General features: G+C 61.0%; 2 protein-coding genes across 2 annotated transcripts in view; both read right to left on the bottom strand.

The window, feature by feature from the left end:
• Nucleotides 1–332: 332 nt before the first annotated feature.
• Nucleotides 333–16354, bottom strand: MYO1F (myosin IF). The gene is made up of 28 exons (XM_064396532.1): nt 16240–16354; nt 13017–13154; nt 11346–11435; nt 10272–10366; nt 9655–9742; nt 9361–9450; nt 8745–8876; nt 8532–8666; nt 8323–8455; nt 7802–7998; nt 7628–7708; nt 7367–7453; nt 7133–7219; nt 6637–6804; nt 6472–6557; nt 6064–6145; nt 5854–5960; nt 5546–5644; nt 4920–5064; nt 4708–4822; nt 3955–4124; nt 3679–3824; nt 3279–3425; nt 3051–3199; nt 2720–2803; nt 2432–2633; nt 1164–1330; nt 333–1085 (listed from the first exon to the last, which is right to left on the bottom strand). Exons 1-28 carry the CDS (start codon nt 16240–16242, stop codon nt 1009–1011), a joined length of 3300 nt encoding a protein of 1099 aa, XP_064252602.1. The 5' UTR covers nt 16243–16354; the 3' UTR covers nt 333–1008.
• Nucleotides 16355–17495: 1141 nt separating this feature from the next.
• ADAMTS10 (ADAM metallopeptidase with thrombospondin type 1 motif 10) overlaps nt 17496–19473 on the bottom strand; it is a 68842-nt gene continuing 66864 nt past the window's right edge. The window contains exon 25 of the mRNA XM_064396394.1: nt 17496–19160. Within this exon, the coding sequence (XP_064252464.1) occupies nt 19051–19160 (110 nt within the window). The 3' untranslated portion in view covers nt 17496–19050. The remainder of the gene's footprint in view (nt 19161–19473) is intronic.

Below are 19473 nucleotides of genomic sequence, written 5' to 3' on the forward strand. Positions count from 1 at the left end.
CAGGGAGGAAGAGGAGGGCTGTGCTGTGGGATCACCGGGCTCTGTGGGCTCAGGGAGGAAGAGGAGGGCTGTGCTGTGGGATCACCGGGCTCTGTGGGCTCAGGGAGGAAGAGGAGGGCTGTGCTGTGGGATCACCGGGCTCTGTGGGCTCGGGCTGTCGTCACTTCCTCCGGCGCGGGCCCCGGCGGGGAGGCCGGACATGAGGCGGACATTTCAGCCTGTTCCTCCCTCTCCCGGCTGAAACCCCCTGGGGCAGCCCCTGCTGGGGCTCAGCCTCCACCCCACACCCCAGCCCCGCTGTCCCCTGCCCTGGGCTGGGGCGTGTCGGCACAGAGGGTCTCAGCTGCCACCCCAAGCATCCCAGAGGGGTGACACCCCACAGCTGCCCCGAGCAGCGCCAGGAGAGGCTGTGGCAGCTCCCGGGCTTTGCTGAGGGATCCTCGGAGTGTTCCTGTGCCTCGCCGGCTGTGCTGAGCCATCCAGAGCCACAGCGGAGCCTGGAGGTACCTGGGCTGGAGCCCGGAGAGCTGGTTGGTGTATTCAGCATTTTCTGGAGGGTTCGTGGTGGGACGGACGGGGCTGCCTCTGATCTGTGTCTGCCCACGTCACAGCTTTTGAAACAGCCTCAGTGGGTGAAATACAACCCTCAAACTCAAAATCTGAGTCAGCTTGCTGAGTCTGCTTATTTACCATAATTACGAACAACGATTCTATTCATACTGCATAGTAGGTTAAGTCCCAGAGTACAAAGACGCAGCCAAGAGCCCGTCCTGGCTGCAGGGTGCCCCCAGCTGAAGGGGCTGTGGGATCCAGCCCCTGGCACCGGCACAGTCTGGGGGGGCTCGTGAGGAAACGCTCACTCTGTGCTAGCATCGGTGGGAAAACTTCACGGTTGGGAAGTTCTTGGAAAGTTTTGAAGCTGGTGGGAAAACTTCAGGTGCCCTGGCACCTCGAGCACAGCCTCTGGAGGTGGGGTGGGAGGACGGTGAGCTCCTCCTTTCCTCCAGCTCAGATCCTCTGCACATAATTCCCAGGGAAAAGCCCTTGCTTGCCGTGCAGCTGGCCCTTCCACCAGCCAGAGGCATCTGGGGAGGAGACAAAAACTCAGCTGTGGTGGTGCCAGCACGGCAGGGTGAGGAGGCGGGCAGGGCACGAGCGGGTACCTTCCATCAGGATGTCAATGACGTCCCCCACGTTGAAGCTGAGCTCGTCCACGTCCTGCCCGATGTACTGGTAGAGCGCCCGGCAGCGCGGCCCCTCCGCCTTGGGCTGCGGCTTGGGGCGCCGGGCCGGGGGCGGCTGCTGGCCCACGCTGCGCCGGCGCTGCACCCTGAGGGCGGGAGGGACGGGCTGCACCGGCAGGGCACGGGGGATGGCGAGTGCTGCTGCCCCTGCCCACCCTGCACACCCGTGGGGTGCTCCGTGCCTGCAGGTGGGTGCTCCCAGTGCAGGGATGGGGGGGAACTGGAGCAGGATGAGCTGCACCCTCCTGCCCACCCTGAGGTGTTCTGTGCCTGCAGGTGGGTGTTCCCAGTTTAGGGGCTGGGGGAACTGGAGCAGGATAAGCTGCACCCTCCTGCCCACCCTGAGGTGTTGTGTGCCTGCAGGTGGGTGCTCCCAGTTTAGGGACTGGCGAAACTGTGCCAGGATGAGCAACCCAGCCATGGGGATGCTCTGTGCCTGCAGGTAGGTTCTCCCAGTTTAGGGACTGGGGGAACTGGAGCAGGATGAGCTGCACCCTCCTGCCCACCCTGAGGTGTTCTATGCCTGCAGGTGGGTGTTCCCACTTTAGGGACTGGGGAAAATGGGGCAGGATGAGCTGCCCACTCTGCTGTCCCACACCCACTGGATTCTCCATGCCTGCAGCTGGGTGCTCCCAGTTCAGGGACTGGGGGGACTGGAGCAGGATGAGCTGCCCACCCTGCCCATCCTACTGCCCCCACACCCATGGGATGCTCTGTGACTGCAGTTGGGCACTCCGAGTTCAGGGACTGGGGGAACTGGAGCAGGATGAGCTGCACCCTCCTGCCCACTCTGCTGCCTGTGCCTGCAGGTGAGTTCTCCCAGTTCAGGGACTGGGGGAACTGGGGCAGGATGAGCTGCCCATCCTGCCCATCCTGAGGAGTTCTGTGCAGCTGGGTGCTCCCAGTTCAGGGACTGGGAGGACTGGGGCAGGATGAGCTGCCCATCGTGCTGTCCCACCACTATGGGATGCTCTGTGCCTGCAGCTGGGTGCTCCCAGTTCGGGGACTGGGAGGACTGGGATGCACAAGAGCCTGAGAGATGTGTCCTGCCAGCAAAGCCAGGACACATCCCCTGTCTGAGAAGGGGACACATCTGGTCCCCTCCTCAGAGGGGAAAGCATCTCCCCGCGCTGGTGGCAGTGGGAGAGGAGGATGGGGCAGGCACAGGGACGTGGGACAGCACCTACCCAGCCACGCCCTGGTCAGGCACGTTGAGGAAGTCCATGTTGTGCTCGGATGGGGGCCGTGCCTTGGGCTGGTGGCCGGCGTTGCGGGCGGGAAGCGCCGTGGCCGGGGGGCCCCGCGTCTGCTTCTGGGGCTTCTTGTAGGTGTCCCTCTGTGCCCAGCTGTCCTCGCGGGGGACCTGGGGACCCCCGTTCCTGCAGGCTCCTGGAACAGCCCATCCCGGAGGGTGCATTACAGGGGGGCCATGCACAGCACCCCCGGGTGTCCCCCACCCTGTAGCCCCTCCTCACCTCTGGGTGCTGGTGGGGCACTGCGGGAAGGTGCTGGACGCCTGCTGCCACCTCTGCCCTGTGCTGCCCCCTTCCTTGTGGGCTCTGGGGGGACACAAGCCCCCCCGTTAGGTGACAGTCCTCAGAGCCAGCTGTAGGGGCTGTCCCCCCATTTGTACCCTGTTCCCCAAAGGTCCCGGTGCTGCCCCATCACCAGAGCAGAAATGGGTCCTTCCCAGGGGAGCCACAATACACCCAGCTCACCCCAATGCTCCCAGGCCTCCAGCCATGCCCTGTGACCCCAGCACTCCTGTGTCCCCCCTCTGCCACCCCCCAGTGCCCTAGCACTCACTGGCATTCCTGGGGAGCCCATCCCCGATGCTGACCGTAAGGGTTTTGCCTCCAGCTTTGAGGGCGGCCACGTCGCCCTGTCCTCTGATGAAGGTGACATTGCGGGTGCCACCGCCACCCCAGCCCTCCTTCTTCACCCGAAACTGTAGTCTGGGGGCGAGAGAAGCCATGAGGCCGAGTTGACAGGACCCTGTCCTGCTTTGTCACCTCTCCTGGCCTCCATCCTTACGTGTCCTTGAAGGAGAGGGGCAGCTTGGAGCGGGTGAGCTCCTCGAAGCGTTTGCACAGGAGGCTGATCAGCTCTGTCTTGAAGATGGACTCCAAGAAATTGTCGGCGTGATTCTCATGGAGGATGAAGAAGTCATCCTGCCTGGTGCTGAGGGAGCAACCAGAGGTGTCAACCCCACCAAGGCCAGCGGGGCTGGGGGGGATTTGGGGACCCCACAGGCCTTGGGTCCACCCCAAGGAAATTTGGAGGGCGATTTGGCTGGAAAACTCCCTGGCTTCTGCAAAGCACCCATGGGGAGCCTCCTCCTCAGGACTGGACACCCCCGTGGATGAGGGACTGGGGAGCAGCAGGGCATGGAGAGAGGGGAAGCCCAGTGCAGAGCCCCTGGTAAGGGACACACCTCAGCGAGACACCGCTCACCGCCTGCAGCTCCACCTTCTTCTTGAGCACCTCCTTGATCTGCCCCTTCTCAGGCCCCTTCTTCACCTTCTCCCGCCCGATCAGGTAGAAGTACTTGGGGGTGAGAATGAAATCCCGCTTGATGGGCTGGGAAGGGGCAGGAGAAAAGGGTGAGGGGGCTTTGCTGGTGGGACACAAACCCCACACACACACATCCCACCCAAGGGAAGCCACCAGGAGCTGCAGCAGGTGCCCAGCCCCAGGTGTGTCCCTGCACCTTGAACCTCCGGTCGTATTTGGTGACGGAGTCGGCGAAGTCGACGCGCTCCCGCTTGGCCAGGAACTGCCTCAGCTCCGGCCGCTCCTCCATGCCCAGGTAATCGCCCACGAAATTCCTGTTGATGCTGTTCCTGCGCCGCTCTTTGAAGTTGTAGAGGATGCTGGCGGCTGGGAGGGACCCCAAAGAGGTGCAGGTCTGACATGGCTCTGTGCTGGTGGCTCAGAGCCCCCCAGAAGTCACACAGGTCATGGCAGCAAAAAATGGGGTTTGTTTTATGCCATGGGAGGAATCCCAGCTGCTTGAGCTTGGCTGGCTTTGAAACCCATTAATTGCCTTCAAAAACCTTGTGCTGTGGGAGGGAGGGATGGACCCAGCTGTGTTCTGGGTTCTTCCCCTTGATTTTTCCTGCTTTGGGAGAGTGGGAAAACCCATGATGGTGTCAGTGGCTTGTCCCATCCTTCTGCCAACACTGACTCCCAGCTACTCCCCTCCATCCCCGTGCAGGCCATGAAAAGCAGAGTTAGACAGCACAAGGCTCCCAGGGCTGGAAATAGGAGCAGGAAATCCCTGCTCTCCTTTCAGAGTGGGAAAAAACTCCCAACAACTCACAGGCCGGTTCCTCCATCACCTAATCACCATTAGTGCCATGATTAGGAGCCAGGCTGCTGCTCTGAAGCTGGGCTGTCCCAGTGAAAAGCACCCTGAAAGAGCTGCTGGGGTGGCACTGTCCCTGTCCTTGGCTAGCCTTACCCTCCTCTCTCATCTGCTCGTATTTGCGGATGGCGATGTGCCGGCGCCAGGCCTTCTGGATCACCCGGGCGAAGCTGTCAAATTTCCTCTCCCGCATCTCCTCCAGCAGGAAGAGCTGCGAGGGACAGGCAGTGCTGAGCCACGACGCCCCAAAAACCCTCCCCAGTGACACCCAGCCACGGGCAGTGCCCCCAGGGGCCAGGGCCACCCACCGACTCGGGGTTCTTGACGAACACCTTGCTCCTGCCCATCTGGTACTGGTCTGGGTCCATGTTGACCGAGCGCAGGAGGTGCTGCACCCCTTGGCGCTCGTCCCCGCGCCACGCCGGCCACGTCTCGGGGGTGAGGATGGCATAGCTGTGGGGACAGAACAGGCTCACAGAATCCCACAATAATCCCACAATAGTTCGGGTTGGAAGGGACCTTAAAGCCCATCCAGTGCCACCCCTGCTATGGCAGGGACACCTTCCACTGTCCCAGGCTGCTCCAAGCCCCATCCAGCCTGGCCTTGGACACTGCTCTGCTCTGGGCACCCTGTGCCAGGCCCTCCCCACCCTCCCAGGGAACAATTTCTTTCCAATATCCCATCCATCCCTGCCCTCTGGCAGTGGGAAGCCATTCTCTGTGTCCTGCCCCTCCAGGCCCTCATCCCAAGTCCCTCTGCTGCTCTGTTTAGTCCCTGGAATGGGCTCTAATATCTCGCCCAAGCCTTTTCTTCTCCAGGTTGAACACCCCCAACTCTCTTCACCTGTGAATCCATTCCAGGGCCTCCCACACCCTCGTCTCCTCCTGAGGAGGTGCTGTGGGGTCTGCCAGCCCCGTGCCAGTGGCCACTCACCGTTGCAGGAACTTGTGGAAGAGGCGGCGGTAGGCGAAGCCTGCCCGGCGCACCCGGATGTTCTCCTTCAGCCCCAGGTACTCGACCTGGTGCTTCACCCTGTACACCATGGAGGAACAACAGGTTAGGAGGGCACCTAAACGTGCACCTAAAGAGGACAATGTGTCCCCACGTGCTCTTTGTGCTCCCTGGGTTAGTGGACAGCTCAGAGGGACCAGCCCAGGGCTGCAGTTTTTGGAGGAAAGCTGGTCCTGGCCATACCTCCGTGGCTGGGTCCCATTCCCTGGGCTCTGTGGGCTCCCTGTTACCTGCTCTCCTCCCAGTCCCGGGGTTTCTTGGTCTCGTTGGGTTTGATGCAGCGGATGTAGTGTGGGGTGCACTTCATGAGTGTGTTCACCAGGTCGTTGGCCTGTTTCTGGTGCAAGGATCGACCTCTGTAGCATCAAAGGGGGTGGTGGGAGCACTGCCCCTGCCACTGCCCCAGAGGCAGTTGCTGCTCTGCAGCCCTTAGGACACACCTTGATTTTGGAGCCTGCCGTGGTCGGCCGTCCCTTTTTGTCAGAATCAAGTTTTTCTGGGAAAAGCATCCGGATGAAACCGCTGCAAGGGAGGTGACAGTCCCCAGGTGAGAGCTGCCAGCACGGCCTGGGCTGAGGCCAGCTGGGAAGTCCTCTACTGTGGGGCTGAGTGCCTTTTCCCTGACCACCCCCATGAGCAGGAGCAGGAGCAGGAGCAAAGCTGGTGGATGACCCTGCTCTGCCCAACCCTGCAACCCTGGGATGCCCCCGGTGCCCATGGGGCCATGCAGGGCAGAGCACCCCAACTCACAAAGGCAGGGCCAGCCTTTCAGATCTGCATGTTGAGGACTCTGCCCTCTTCCCCAGCCCTTTTGGGGTGCCCCAGCTCCCCAGCACTGCCAGACTCACTATTCACTGCTCTGCATGAGCTCGATCAGGTCGGTGAAAAGCACGTCCCGGTTGCGCTCGCAGAAGCCGTTCACATCATAGGACACCTGGGGACAGGAGGGGACCTCAGCTGTGGCAGGTGGGGCTGTGGGGTGCAGGCTGGGGGCTTTGGGGGGCCCTACCCACCTTGCCAGCATAGTGGTGGATGACAAAGCCCGAGCTCCAGCTGTTGAAGTGCTCGTGGGTGCCCACGGCCGCCTGCAGCTTTTGCAGCAGGGTCTGGTCAGCGCCCTCGCCCGTGGCGTGCATGGTGGCACACACGTCATCCAGGACACTCATGATCCCAGGAGGGTTCTGCCACAAGGAAATGAAAGCCATGGGTGTGGCAGGGCCCAATCCTGCACCTGGTCACAGCTGCTTCATGTTGAACCAGGTGCCCATGGGTGCTGGAAGTGTCCAAGGCTGGACAGGGCTTGGAGCACCCTGGGACACTGGAAAATGTCCCTGCCTGCAGCAGGGAGTGGGACAAGATGATCTTTAAAGTTCCTGCTATCCCAAACCAGTCTGGGATTCTCTGCTGCTTGGCAGGACCAGCTTTTGCCACCTCAACAACCCACACAGCCCTGTCCCTGGGTGCCTCTGCTCCCCCAAAAGCCTCCCCAGCAGAGGGGACCCCACTCACCAGCTTGTTCTCTATCAGGTCACACACCACCTTGTTGTTGAAGTACTGGATCTGCGTCCACTTGATCCCCTCCTGCACATACTCCTCCTGGGGAAGCACAGGGAGAGCTGGGTGGGCCCCGAACCCCTGGGATGTGCTGCAGACCCCCTGCTCCAGCTGTGGTGCTGGGGAGGAGGGGGGTGCAGGAATTGGGGTGCTGGCACAGCCCCACAGCCCCCAGCCCAACCCCCATACCTGCTCTGCCTTCAGGGTCAGCTCAATGAAGATCTGCTGCAGCTTCTCATTCACAAAGTTAATGCAGAATTGCTCAAAGCCGTTTTTCTGCATGAAAGATGGAAGAGAAAATGGTGCTGGGTTGTCCTCTGCTCCTCAGCCTCATCGGGGGACCCCAACCACCAGTGCTTGGGTGCTACTCCAGGGACCCTTCCCAGGGCCACCTGACAAGGTGCTGTCCTTGCTGTGGGAGCAGGGCAGGACATTCCCAGCCACACACACCTGGAATATCTCAAAGCCGTAGATGTCCAGCACCCCGACACTGTACTCCTCGTACGGCTTCTGCATGGCCCGGTTGATGGACTGCGGGGACAGAGGGGACAAGCTGGCTGCAGGGCAGTGGGATTGGCCATCTCCTGGAGCAGGGGGTGACCATCCCCTCTCAGGCCCACACACCTCCACCAGGAAGTCGAAGACGCGGGCGTAGAGCCCCTTGGCCAGCGCGTCGCGGGTGTAGGCTGCCTGCTCCACGTTGAGGGTGACGGTGATGGACTCGGAGCGGCCGCCCCACTTGCTGTCCATTTTCCTGCTGGTGACCTTCTCGTTGAGGCGCTCCTGGTCGACCCCCAGCAGGTAGGCAGGGAAGGCCAGGGCTGGGCAGAGTGGGGTGGTCAGGGCTGTGTTGTCCCCACCTGGCTCCGGCCATGGTCAAAACCCTTGGCCCCATCCAGGTGTGAAGGACAGCAGTGGGACAATGACAGGGGACATGGGTCCTTCCTCTCCCAAAGTGACACCTGGCATCTGTCCCCTGGCTAATCAAGCTCTGGCTGGGCCATTTTCTTGCTGCCTCAGTTTCCCCATGTCTAACCTGCGAAAGGTGCTGGTGCTGTTTCCCTCCTCTGCCGGGGGATTTGTGACACAGCCACTCATTCCCGAGGCTCCCCCCACCTGTCCCCTGCAGCCACGTGGCTACTCACAGTCAGCGTTCTCCACCCGGGCGTAGTTGCCCTCCTCCCTGAAGCTGATGTTGCCCAGGTGCAGGATCCCTGCCACGATCTGCAGCACCAGCTGCTGGTCCTCGCCGCAGATGCCGATGACCTGCATGGCATTCTGGGGGTGCACGGACCCCGTGAGCCCCACCCAGCCCCAGAGCTTTTGGGGCCTCCCCTCCCTCCCAGGCACTCACCATGGTCTCGTGGAAGTCGCTGCGGTCATCTGTGCCCTCCACCTCGTAGGTGTCTGTCTGGTTCAGGTAGAAGTAATAATCCGGGCTCATGATGCCCAAATTCTGCCGCTGCTCTTGGGACGCCCCTTGGATGAGCTGGGAGGGGACAGAGGGCTGTGGTCAGCCAGCTCCTGGTCCCCCCTGCAGCCTGGTGGCTCCGGGCCACCCCCATACCTGGTAGTAGATGTGGAAATTCCGCTCGCACTCGTTCTGGCTCACCACGCGCGACTTCTCCAGCAGGAAGTTGGAGATCTTGCCCCCATCGGGTTCTCCGCCCCGGCTGAACTGGATCTCAAAATATTTTCCCTGCTCCAGCACAGATCCTGCTCAGAGCTGTGGCCCTGCCTCAGGGCATTCCTCATTTCCCCCAACCCCTTCCCCATCACACCAGGAGCTTTGTGGGGTGTGCAAACCCTGGCTGAAGAGTTCATGGTTTATGTGGAGCCCTCATTGCCCCCTCAATGCCCAAAAGGAGGCTGGAGCCCAGTGGGGTCGGTCTCTTCTCCCAGGTAACAGGCAACAGGGCCAGAGCAAATGGCCTCACATTGCCCCAGGGGAGGTTTAGATTGGATACAAGGAAAAATTCCTCCACTGAAAGGGTGGTCAGGCACTGGAACAGGCTGTGGTGGAGTCACCATCCCTGGAGGGACTGAAAAGCTGGATGTGGCACTTGGGGACACCTGGGGCAGTGTTGGGGGAATGGCTGGACTTGATCTAAAGGTGAGCTTTGAACCCAGCTGGTTCAGTGGCTCTGCTGCAGCGCTGACCCCTGCACTGCCCCGGGACTTACAAAGCGGCTGGAATTGTTGTTCCGGACAGTTTTGGCATTTCCAAAGGCTTCCAGCAGCGGGTTGGACTGCAGGATGATGTCCTTCACGTGCTGGGGACACAGGAGGGCAGGGCTCAGCACTGCTGTGTCCCACTCCAGGCCTGGGGACAGACCTGAGGCTTTGTGTGTCCCCAGTCCTGGAGTGGCTGCTCTGTGTGTCACCACCAGCCCCCATCGGGGGGATGTTGGGGGCTGGGGTGGTGGGGATCAGTTGGGAGGTGAAATGATGAGTGGCAGGGGGGACAACAGACCCACCTGGACTTTCTCCCCGCCCCCAGACACTTTGGAGATGTAGCCCATGATGTATTTTGCTGCCACTGTTTTCCCAGCTCCGCTTTCTCCACTGTACAAAGGGCAAAGCAGAGCAGAGGTGAAACGGCCCCACCAGAGCCACCCATCCTCTGGGGGGCTTTGAGGTGGCTCCTGGAGCAGGACCAGAGGATGACAGGGAACAGTGCCACCCCTTGGATGGGGCTGCCCAGGGGGATCAGTGTGAGCAGAGTGTGGCTTGGTGAGGAGCTGCTCCATGAGATGTTGAATTTGTTGTCACCGGGTTTAGAAGTGGAGGAGGGGGACTTGGGAGCCTCAGAGGGAAGTCTCCAGCCTTGCCCCACATCCTGACCATTTCCCTTGCAACACTGCCCCGCAGAGCTGCATTGCACAAGGCTCTGTGCCTCTGTCCCTGCCTGGGACACCCCTGGGCACAGCCTTGCCGGGGGGTCCCTCCAGACACCCCAGAGCCCAGGAGCCAACCTCAGCTCCTCAACCTTCACCTCTCAGCTGGGAAACCCCGGGCTGGGGAGAAGGGCTGGTGGGGACAGGTGTCCCCAGGAGCAGTGACAGCCCAGCTGTGCCCCAGTGTCCCCCAGTACCTGATGATGACACACTGGTTCTCCCCGTCGATCAGCATGTTCCGGTACATGTTGTCAGTCAGGGCGTAGATGTGGGGGGGATTTTCATACTGGGCCTAACCAGGGGACAGGGGACAGCAGGGCTGAGCACAGGCAACATCCAGCTCCCCTCCCCAAATCCCCTTCACTGCCCACAGGGGAACCAGCCTCTTCACAGTGACCCTAAACAAGGGACAAGGACAGCAGTGCTGGGCACAGAGCTCCCCAAATCTCCCTCACTCTGCTCTTGTGGGGATCAGCCCCTTCACAGACCCTAAACAAGGGACAAGGACAGCAGTGCTGGGCACAGAGCTCCCCAAATCCCCAAATCCTCCTCGCTCTGCTCATGTGGGGATCAGCCCCTTCACACTGACCCTAAATAAAGGACAAGGGACAAGGACAGCAGTGCTGGGCACAGAGCTCCCCAAATCCCCCTCCCTCTGCTCTTGTGGGGATCAGCCCCTTCACAGACCCTAAATAAAGGACAAGGGACAAGGACAGCAGTGCTGGGCACAGAGCTCCCCAAATCCCCAAATCCTCCTCGCTCTGCTCATGTGGGGATCAGCCCCTTCACAGACCCTAAATAAAGGACAAGGGACAAGGACAGCAGTGCTGGGCACAGAGTAACACTCAGCTCCCCACATCCCCCTCACTAAGCCCATGAGGGAGCCAGCTTCACACTGACCCTAAAAAAGGGGCAAGGGACAAAGGACAAGGACAGCAGTGCTGAGCACAGAGCTCCCCAAATCCCACTCTGCCCATGTGGGGATCAGCCTGTTCCCTCAAACACCAGCTCATCAGCAGCGTGATGATTTCTGGCGATTTTTAACCCCCCTCCTCCTTGGGGAGCTCGCTGGGGCAGAGCCACTCTGCATTTTACCATGTTTGGGTTTCTTTCTGTGCATTTCTGAGCTGAATTCCCCAGGCTTTGCCGCTGGGTTGGGAGCACTGAGCCCTGCAGCAGCCGAGGGGCTGTGGAGGATGGGGACCCTCAGGGGACGCCCCTGGGGGGGTTTGCACAGATTTAACCCCAGATTGCCCGCGGGGCAGCCTCACCGCGCCCTGGTACAGCTCGATCTCGCGGTCGGTGAAATACGGCATCTGCTTGAAGGGGTTCACGGAGATGAGCACGGGCCCGATGTAGGTCTGGGCAGCAGGTCAAGGGCCGTGTGTCCCTTCCCGTGTCTCCCTTCCCACTGCCCAGTCCCACCCCGGTGGTTATGGGGTCCCTGCCACGTCCTGGGGGCTGCACCAGGAATGCCACGAGGGTGGCATTTCCAGCCTGGCACGGGCAGAGCTGCTCTGCTGCCGTGACTTGGGGCACCCCCAGCGCTCCCTCACCCCTGCAGTGTGATGGGTGCAGGGGCATTCCCTCAGCTCCCTGCTCTGGCTGGGGATCGGCTCCAAAATCTTCTCCATCATTCCTGGAATCCGCCCTCTGCTCACGCTCCATCTGCGGCTTTTCCAGCAGGAGCCCATCCTGATTTTACATCCAGGGAAACTGAGGCACGAAGAGGAGAGGAGCGGCGGCTCCTGCCTTTCCCTGCCTCACCCTGCTGCCTTTCCTGCAGCATCCCCGAGTCCCTGAGTGCGGGCAGGGGCACGGAAAAGCAGGGAATTGCAGCGGGATGGGGGTGAGCCCCCAGCTGGGTGAGGAGATGGAGGGCGGGGATGGAGCAGGTGTGGTTAGCCAAGCCTTTGATATCCTATTTGTGTCCCAAATAGGGGGAGAGCGGCCAAAGGGCAGGAAGAGGGAGCTTTTCTGGGAAATGCAGAAGCTTGGGATGTTGAGTCATGACTGGACAGAGCCCTGCGTGCAGCAGCACAGAAAAAAAAAGGAAGGGAGAGGTTGTGTGGGGTATTTTTCCCCTCCAAAAACCAAAAAAAAAAAAAGCCAACCCCAAAGGCATGTAAAGCCCCAGGGCTGCGGGGGGAGCTGGCTGAGTCACAGCCGGGACAGCACCGCCTTGTAAGGACAGGGCCACATCCCCACATGCAGGGGAAGCACAGCGGCGTGGGCAGCAGCCTCACCCCGGCGAGCCCTCCCCGTGCCCGGCTGTGCCCCTCGGGGCTCTGCTCCCTGTCCCCAGCAGCGACAGCCACCCCCGTCCCGGGGAGAAGGGCACCGAGCTGGCCGCGTCCCCAGGCAGGCGTGGGGTGAGCAGGGCTGGGGGACACGTCCCCGTCCTCCTGCAGAGCTGTGGTGCCCGGCAGTGCCAGCTCGGCTGGAGCAGCTCCGTGTCCCCTGCGCTGGCACGGTGTCCCCTGTGTCCTGGCACCGCTGGGGACCAGGGGTGGCACCTCCTCCCCGCACCTGCAGGGATGCTCCCGCTCCATCCAGGGTTTGCCTGGATTTGGGGAGTTCAGAGCAACCAGGACACGCTGTAGGCATCGCTGGGGGTGGGTGACAGCAGCAGGGACAATGTCACTGCTGCCACCCCGGTCAGGTGGGTGGCAGGAACACAGCACCCCGGTGTGCAGGAGCAGGGGAGGTGAGGCTGAGGGGCTTTGTGGCTACAAAGGAAGGAGGAAAATGGGTCCTGCAGCGTGGCAGGAGGGGGGGTTTGGTTGTTGTGTCTCAGCTCAGCTCGGGAACGGCGACATTCCCGCAGCCTGTCCCCATCCTGTCCCCGCGGGGCACGGCACACGCTGTCCCATGTCCTGACAAAGCCTTGAAGCCCATCCCTGCCGCTCCCGTGCCTGTCCCCGCTGCCTGGGGAAGGATACAAAGATGAAATCGTCCATGAAACGCTTCTTGAGGTTCTCCACGATGGCCTCCTCGGAGATCTTGGACAGCAGCACCATGTCGTCCACGCCGCTCTGCTTGACATTGTGGCTCTGCCAGTGGAAGCGCTCCTTGCTGCCCTGAGGGGACGGGGACACAGTCGGGGCCACCTCCTGCCACCAGGGCTGGCTCTGAGCCCCCTGAGGCCCCTGCCTGGTCCCCGGCTCAGCTGTCCCCCCAAACCGGGCTCCTGGCGGTGCAAAGGGAGGGGTTTGGCCAAGCTGGGAACTGGCAGAGATCAAAATTCAGTGCATGGGGCTTGTCCCAGCCCCCTGGACCCCTCCTCGCCTCCTGGCACCTGCAGAGGAGCAGACAGGACCTGCCCCAGCCCCTGCTCCTCGCCAGGCTAATGAAGGACTCTTGTTGATGCACAGACTGATTACGAGCCAGAGCAAGGCAGGGGAGGGTGGTGGCATCCTCTGCACCCCCACATCCTCCTTGCACCCTGTGCCCTGCTCCCCTTCCTGCTGCCCAGCAGCCTCTGCCCAGCTGGCCCGGCTCTGTCCCCCGGGGGCAGCAGCAGGGCTGGGCTGTGATTTCAGCCCTTGTGGGGTAAACAGGGGAGGTGGGAGGGGGGGAATTCACCATGCAAAAACCACCCAGAGGCCTCCCCTTGCCCTCGATGTTCCCACAAACAAGCTGGGCACAGCTGTGGTGCCCGTGTGGCCCCCGGCACGGTGCCCAGGAGGGGACACCCCGTCGGGACCGGGCTGAGGCCCCTCTTTCCCCATCCCCGTGGTTCCTCTTTCACCCCCCAAGCTCCTGTCACCGATTTCACTTCTCCCCCATCAGCCCTGGCCTCTTTCTATTTCCCTTTTCTTCTCCTCTTCCCCTTTTGCTTGATTTCCCCGCAGGCTCTCAAGATTTCAGGCTCTGTGTCCTGGCACCTTTGCAGGCTCCTGGCAGCCTCTGATTGTCACCAGGGGTCCCCAGTCCCCCACAGCCACCCTGGGGTGTCTGTCACTGGGCTCTGCAACCCCAAACATCCCCTGTGCCCCCTTTCCAAACCCCAAATGCCAGCCAAGCCCACTTGGCTGCTGAAAGGGCTTTTTGGTGTTGTCCCACCACCGTTTTTTGGGGTCAGCTCAGGGGGCTCAGGGTGTCCAGGGCTGCTCTTGCAGCCTGAAATCACCCAGGGAGTTTCTCCTTTTCCTTTTCAGGGCCTTTTTTTTGCCTTCATTCTAATATCCTCTAGGAAATCCAGCTGGAAAAACACAGGCAGGCTCAGGCAGCCTCTCCAGGTCACCGTGGTGTCACCCAGGGAGCTGCCAGGGACCCCAGGAGCTGCCCAGCTTCACCCCAAACCCTGGGCTTCAGGAGGAGAAGAGTGCCAAGAGCCCATGGGCAGCCAAACCCTCAGTGCCCTGTCCCCATCACCCCAAAGCTGCTGGCACAGGCACCCTGGGCTGCTGGCTGAGGCCAAATTAAGGCAAAAGGAGAATTTCCTGCACTGAGAGCTCAAAGTTTTGAGCCGACATGCAGAGATTCTCTGTCAGCTGTCAGTGGTGAGTGTGCCTTCGCCTCCTCTTCCTCTGGGCCAGCTCAGGGGTTTTCCTGGCTCTGCTGGGGCACCTGGTGCAGCCCAGCTGGGAGGAAAACACCAGCTCAGAGCAGTAAATGAAGGGTTTGTCATGATTTACAGAGCTCTGGGTGTTCCTGACTGCCTTCCCTGAGCCTGTCATGGGTTTGCAGGGCCAGGGCTCACTAAAAAATCAGAGTAAAGTCAGGATGAAGGGGAATTAGGATCCCTTAAAGCCCTGGTGTTGGCCCGGCTGGGTGCCCAGAGAGCTCCCATGGCACTGGGCTGCAGGTGACATCCCTGTGGGGAGTGACAGCACAAGTTAATTTGTTCCAGAGGTTTGGGGCAGCAGTTTCTCCATGCCCTGCTCTGCCCAGTCCCCTCTGCCCCAGGGAAGGGCACCTGCACCATGCCATTCCACCCCCGTGCCAAGCAGGGAGAAGCTTTCATCCCCCCTCCACCTTCCAGGTGCCCTTTGCAGCCCCTGTGCTCGAGGGACTTTGCTCCAAAGGGGACAGGTGACACATGAGGAACCTCTCAGCACCCCCAGCTGTGGGATGGGCACTGTCCCCACCCCTGTGCCCAGGGTCAGGGTGCTCCTGGCACTCAGATAGGATCTCTGGGCAGGGAGGGGAGCAGCCCTGTGGTAGCACTTTGAAAACATCATGTTTTCTTTAAAGCTGTGGGCTAAACCACAAAAAAAAAAAAAAAAAAAAAAAGCCTGCAGATGCAGCCCAAGGTGGCACCTTTTGAGTCAAGGCAGGCCAAGCCCAGAATCATCAACAGCCTCAAAACCACCGGAAGCTGAGAGGAGCAGAAGGTTTGTAACACCACTGTCACAGGCAGGCCCAGGCAGGGCTGGGACGAGGATGGGCCTGGCAGGGGCCAGGGGCATGGCTGCAGAGCGTTCTTCAGTCCCTCAGGAAGCCACAGAACAGTTTTGGGTGGTGGAGGAGGGGACAGTGGAGGTGTCTTTGGGGACAACATCTGAGCATCCTCTCCGAGGTGACAGCCACAAGTGTGGGTGAGAGGTTTCGTTTCAGCCTGGCCACCATGTCCTTCCTGTCTAGATGGAAATAGCTGGAGACACATCACCCTGAGGGACGCAGGAAGCAGAGCTGAGAGCTGTGGCAGCTCCTTAGCCCATGTCTGAGCATCTTCCTAATTCTGAGAGCTTTCACCTTCCTCTTCTGCCTCCACATCAGCTTCCAGAAGTGGTTGCTGCCTTCCCTGAGCCCCTGCCCCCTGACCACGGGGACCAGCACCCAGAGGGTCCCTCCTGGCCTGGGGAATGTGGCTGCCACCCCCACCCCACCCTCTGCCCCACCAGGGACACAAATTTGTCCCGTGGGTACCACAGCAGCGACAGCAAACCCCAAACCTCTGTGTGGCAGCACAGACCCATCCCCTGCTGCTCCCCACCCTGTCCTGGGGGTCACCAGCCCCCTGCACCCACCTCAGTGCCCCCCCAGCCCTGTCCCCAAGCTGGGGAGCACTGTCCCCTCCCCAGCAGGGACACGGGGCAGCTCCCAGAGCAGCCAGGCTGGGTGTGGGCAGGGCAGGGCTGAGGTGCCCTGAGGTGGCAGCAGCAGGAGGTGACACCTGGGGGGCCCGAGGGGAGCAGGGGGGGCCCTGCTGGCACTCACCATGATGTCCCTGTGTCCCTCCCCAGGCAGGTGCTCGGGCTCCTGTCACCGACGGCCCGTGGCCATCCCAGAGCACTCGGATTTTGTCTTTCTGCTGTAACAAGATTGTGACGAGTTCTCTTTCCCTCCCACTTCCTCATTTTGCACCCTTTGTGGGGGTGGGGAGGACAACGGCAGCTTTGCTACCCAGGACTTGGGGGTGGCCCTGCCCGGGGTGTCCCCACCTCTGCTGATGCCGCTGGGTGAGGGAGAGGATGCAGGACAGAGCCCAGCAGGGATGCTCAGAGACCTTTCCCCTCACCCTGAGGTGACAGCTGGATGTCACCTGTCCAATGGTTGTCAGTCAGTGCTTGGAGGTGGTTTTGGAACGAGATGCTTTTGGTTGCTTATTTCTTGTTGTTGTTTTTTTTTTTTTTTTCACCTCCACTTGAGGTGCAGAGAAAAGTGAGGTTACTGCAGGAAGATGAAACCTGAGAGAGTTCTTGGCCACCCTGTCCCCTGCAGAGTCACAGGATGGATTGGGTTAAAAGGGACCTCAAAGCCCATCCAGTGCCACCCCTGCCATGGTGGGACACCTGCCACTGTCCCAGGCTGCTCCCAGCCCTGTCCAGCCTGGCCCTGGGCACTGCCAGGGATCCAGGGGCAGCCACAGCTGCTCTGGGCACCCCAAGCCAGGGCCTGCCCACCCTCACAGGGAACAATTCCTGCCCAATCTCCCATCCAGCCCTGCCCTCTGCCACTGGCAGCCATTCCCTGGCTCCTGTCCCTGCAGGCCTTGTCCCCAGTCCCTCTGCAGCTCTCCTGGAGCCCCTCCAGGCCCTGCCAGGGGCTCTGAGCTCTGCCTGGAGCCTTCTCTTGTCCAGGGCAGCAGCCCCAGCTCTGCCAGCCTGGCTCAGAGCAGAGGGGCTCCAGCCCTGGCAGCATCTCCGTGGCCTCCTCTGGCCTGGCTGCAGCAGCTCCACGTCCTCCTGCTGCTGTTCCAGGGCTGGGGCAGCTCTGTAGGTGGGGTCTCACCTGAGTGGGGCAGAATCCCCCCTCCCCTGCTGGCCCAGCCCAGCACCACCAACATGGAGGAGTCTCTGTGCCATGGGGGAATTCTTCCTTCACGTCCTAAAGCAGCTCTGGGTCAATCCCCACCTCTCCCACCTGCTCTGCGCCCCAGGGAAATCCTTGTCCCGCTTCCTTTGGGGTGGATTGTGATGCTGGGGTGCCCAAAGCCAACCCCAGGCTGGAGGAACACAAGTGGGAGCAGAGGCTGTGCCCGGGATCGTAGCTACTCCTTTATTATAATTCATGCCTTACGTCGCTCCTCCTCAGAGTTAGTATGTTAAACATCGGTCAGTAGGATATATATCGATATAAAAACGGTGAAAACACCCCCTCCCCTCACCCAAAACCATCAGAACGGAGCATGGCACCAGGAAGGAAGAGAAACGAGGTTTGCTGAGCACCAGAGAAGCTGCGATCGGCCGAGGAGCAGGTGGACACAAAAACGGAGCTGGGAGAGGAACACACGGGGGCTTTGCTCAGGGGCAAGGGGGCTGTCCCCTCCCTGACCACAGGGATGGCCCCAGGGGAACAAAACACGGCTTTGGACAAAGGTTTCCCATCGCTGTGATGTGGAAAGGCCTGAAAATAATCATCATAATTACAAGTACGATGCCAACAAAAAGCACATGCTTTGGAGAGTTGAAGTCAGGTCTCCTCCACAGGCTGCCCGTGGAGGAGCTGGCCCAGGTTTGGCCACCAGGTGACCTGGAGGAATTTCAAGCTTGCTCTTTTCCCATCTCTGGAGGCCTCCTGTGAGCAGAGGGGTGGGTGGCACTGGGACTGGCACCTCGAGGCCATGGCCACACATGGCCAGGCTGCCTTTGGAGGCAAAGCACCTTTTGGAGGCAAAGCACCTTTGGAAGTCAAGCACCTTTGGAAGTGAGGCTGAGGCTGTCTCTGGGCAGGGCCCTGCCGTGCCAGGCCCTGGGGACACTGTGCCAGGCCCAATCTTGTCCTGCACTCTCCTGTGCTGCTCTCCCTGAGCCTGGCACAGCCTCGATGCCCACGAAGTGACTGCAGCCCCCAGCACGCCTCTGCCCCCAGCTCAGCTCGTGCTTCAAGGGGGAAAAACTGGTCCTAAAAGTGACAAGGGCAAACAGGGGAACAGCCCAATCCAAGCTGGTGGCTACGGGAGTTTGGAGAAGCCCCTCTCCCAGCTGAACTGAGGGTGTCACCCTCTGCTCACGGGGTGGCCTGATCCCAGTCCCGAGGTGACAGGGTGCAAACCAAGGGACAAAATCCCTGCTCCATCCCCACTCCCCACAGCGGCTCCTCTTCACCCATCACCCAGGAGCCCCAAGCCACGCTGGCCACCCCAGGCACCTGAACCCTCCTCCCTGGCTCCCCTGGGGTCCCGAGGGAAGGCCAGCAGCCCCTGGAGTGCCCAAGCCCCGCGATGGTGCCCTGGGGACACGGAGCAGGATGAGGCAGGAGCGGGGCGAGCAGCACCGCTTCCCCCAGCGGGACCTGGCTCCGCTACTAATAAATAACAACATCAGCATTTCAAGTAAAGTCCCTGCTCTGCCCAGCTCCCCCCTCTCCCAGCGCTCATCCAGCTGGGGCTGCAGTGGTTGAACTGGGAACCTGCCTCTGAAAAGCTGGGGGGCCAAGGGGGTCTGTGGGGGACGGCTTTGGGTGACGCCCGTGGAGTCTGTGCGGGAGCCAGGGGAGGTTCCCGGGCAGGGCAGGGCTCGGCAGCCCTCCAGTGAAGCTTTGGCCTTCCAGTTTTGCCACGGGGGTCCCGCTGTGTCCCGCTGTGTCCTAGTGGCCCTGGCAGGTTTTACAGCACATCTGTCGGAAGTAGGTCCGGCTGCAGAACTTGAACTTGAGGACCAGCGGGCAGTATGCCACCTTGTTCACATCCTTGCACTCTGCAGGGGACACAGAGCGGGGAGCAGGTCACAGCAGGGCTGAGGGGATCCTGGGGGGTTTTGTCAGGGAGCTGGAAGATGCAGCTGTGGTGAAGAAGCTGCTGAGGACCTCACTAAGGGAAACCTGTCTTTGCCAGGGTGCAGTTCCTGCATTTCTCGAGGTGGAGTTCCTTCATTTCTCTGGGTCATGCACACCAGGCTGACCTGGGACCAGAGCCATAGAATGGCCACATTTTTCACAGAATGATTTGGGTTGGAAGGGACTTTAAAGCCCATCCAGTGCCACCCTGCCATGGGCAGGGACACCTCCCAC

This window comes from Passer domesticus, chromosome 21, assembly GCF_036417665.1.
Source record: "Passer domesticus isolate bPasDom1 chromosome 21, bPasDom1.hap1, whole genome shotgun sequence".
Taxonomy (NCBI): domain Eukaryota; kingdom Metazoa; phylum Chordata; class Aves; order Passeriformes; family Passeridae; genus Passer; species Passer domesticus.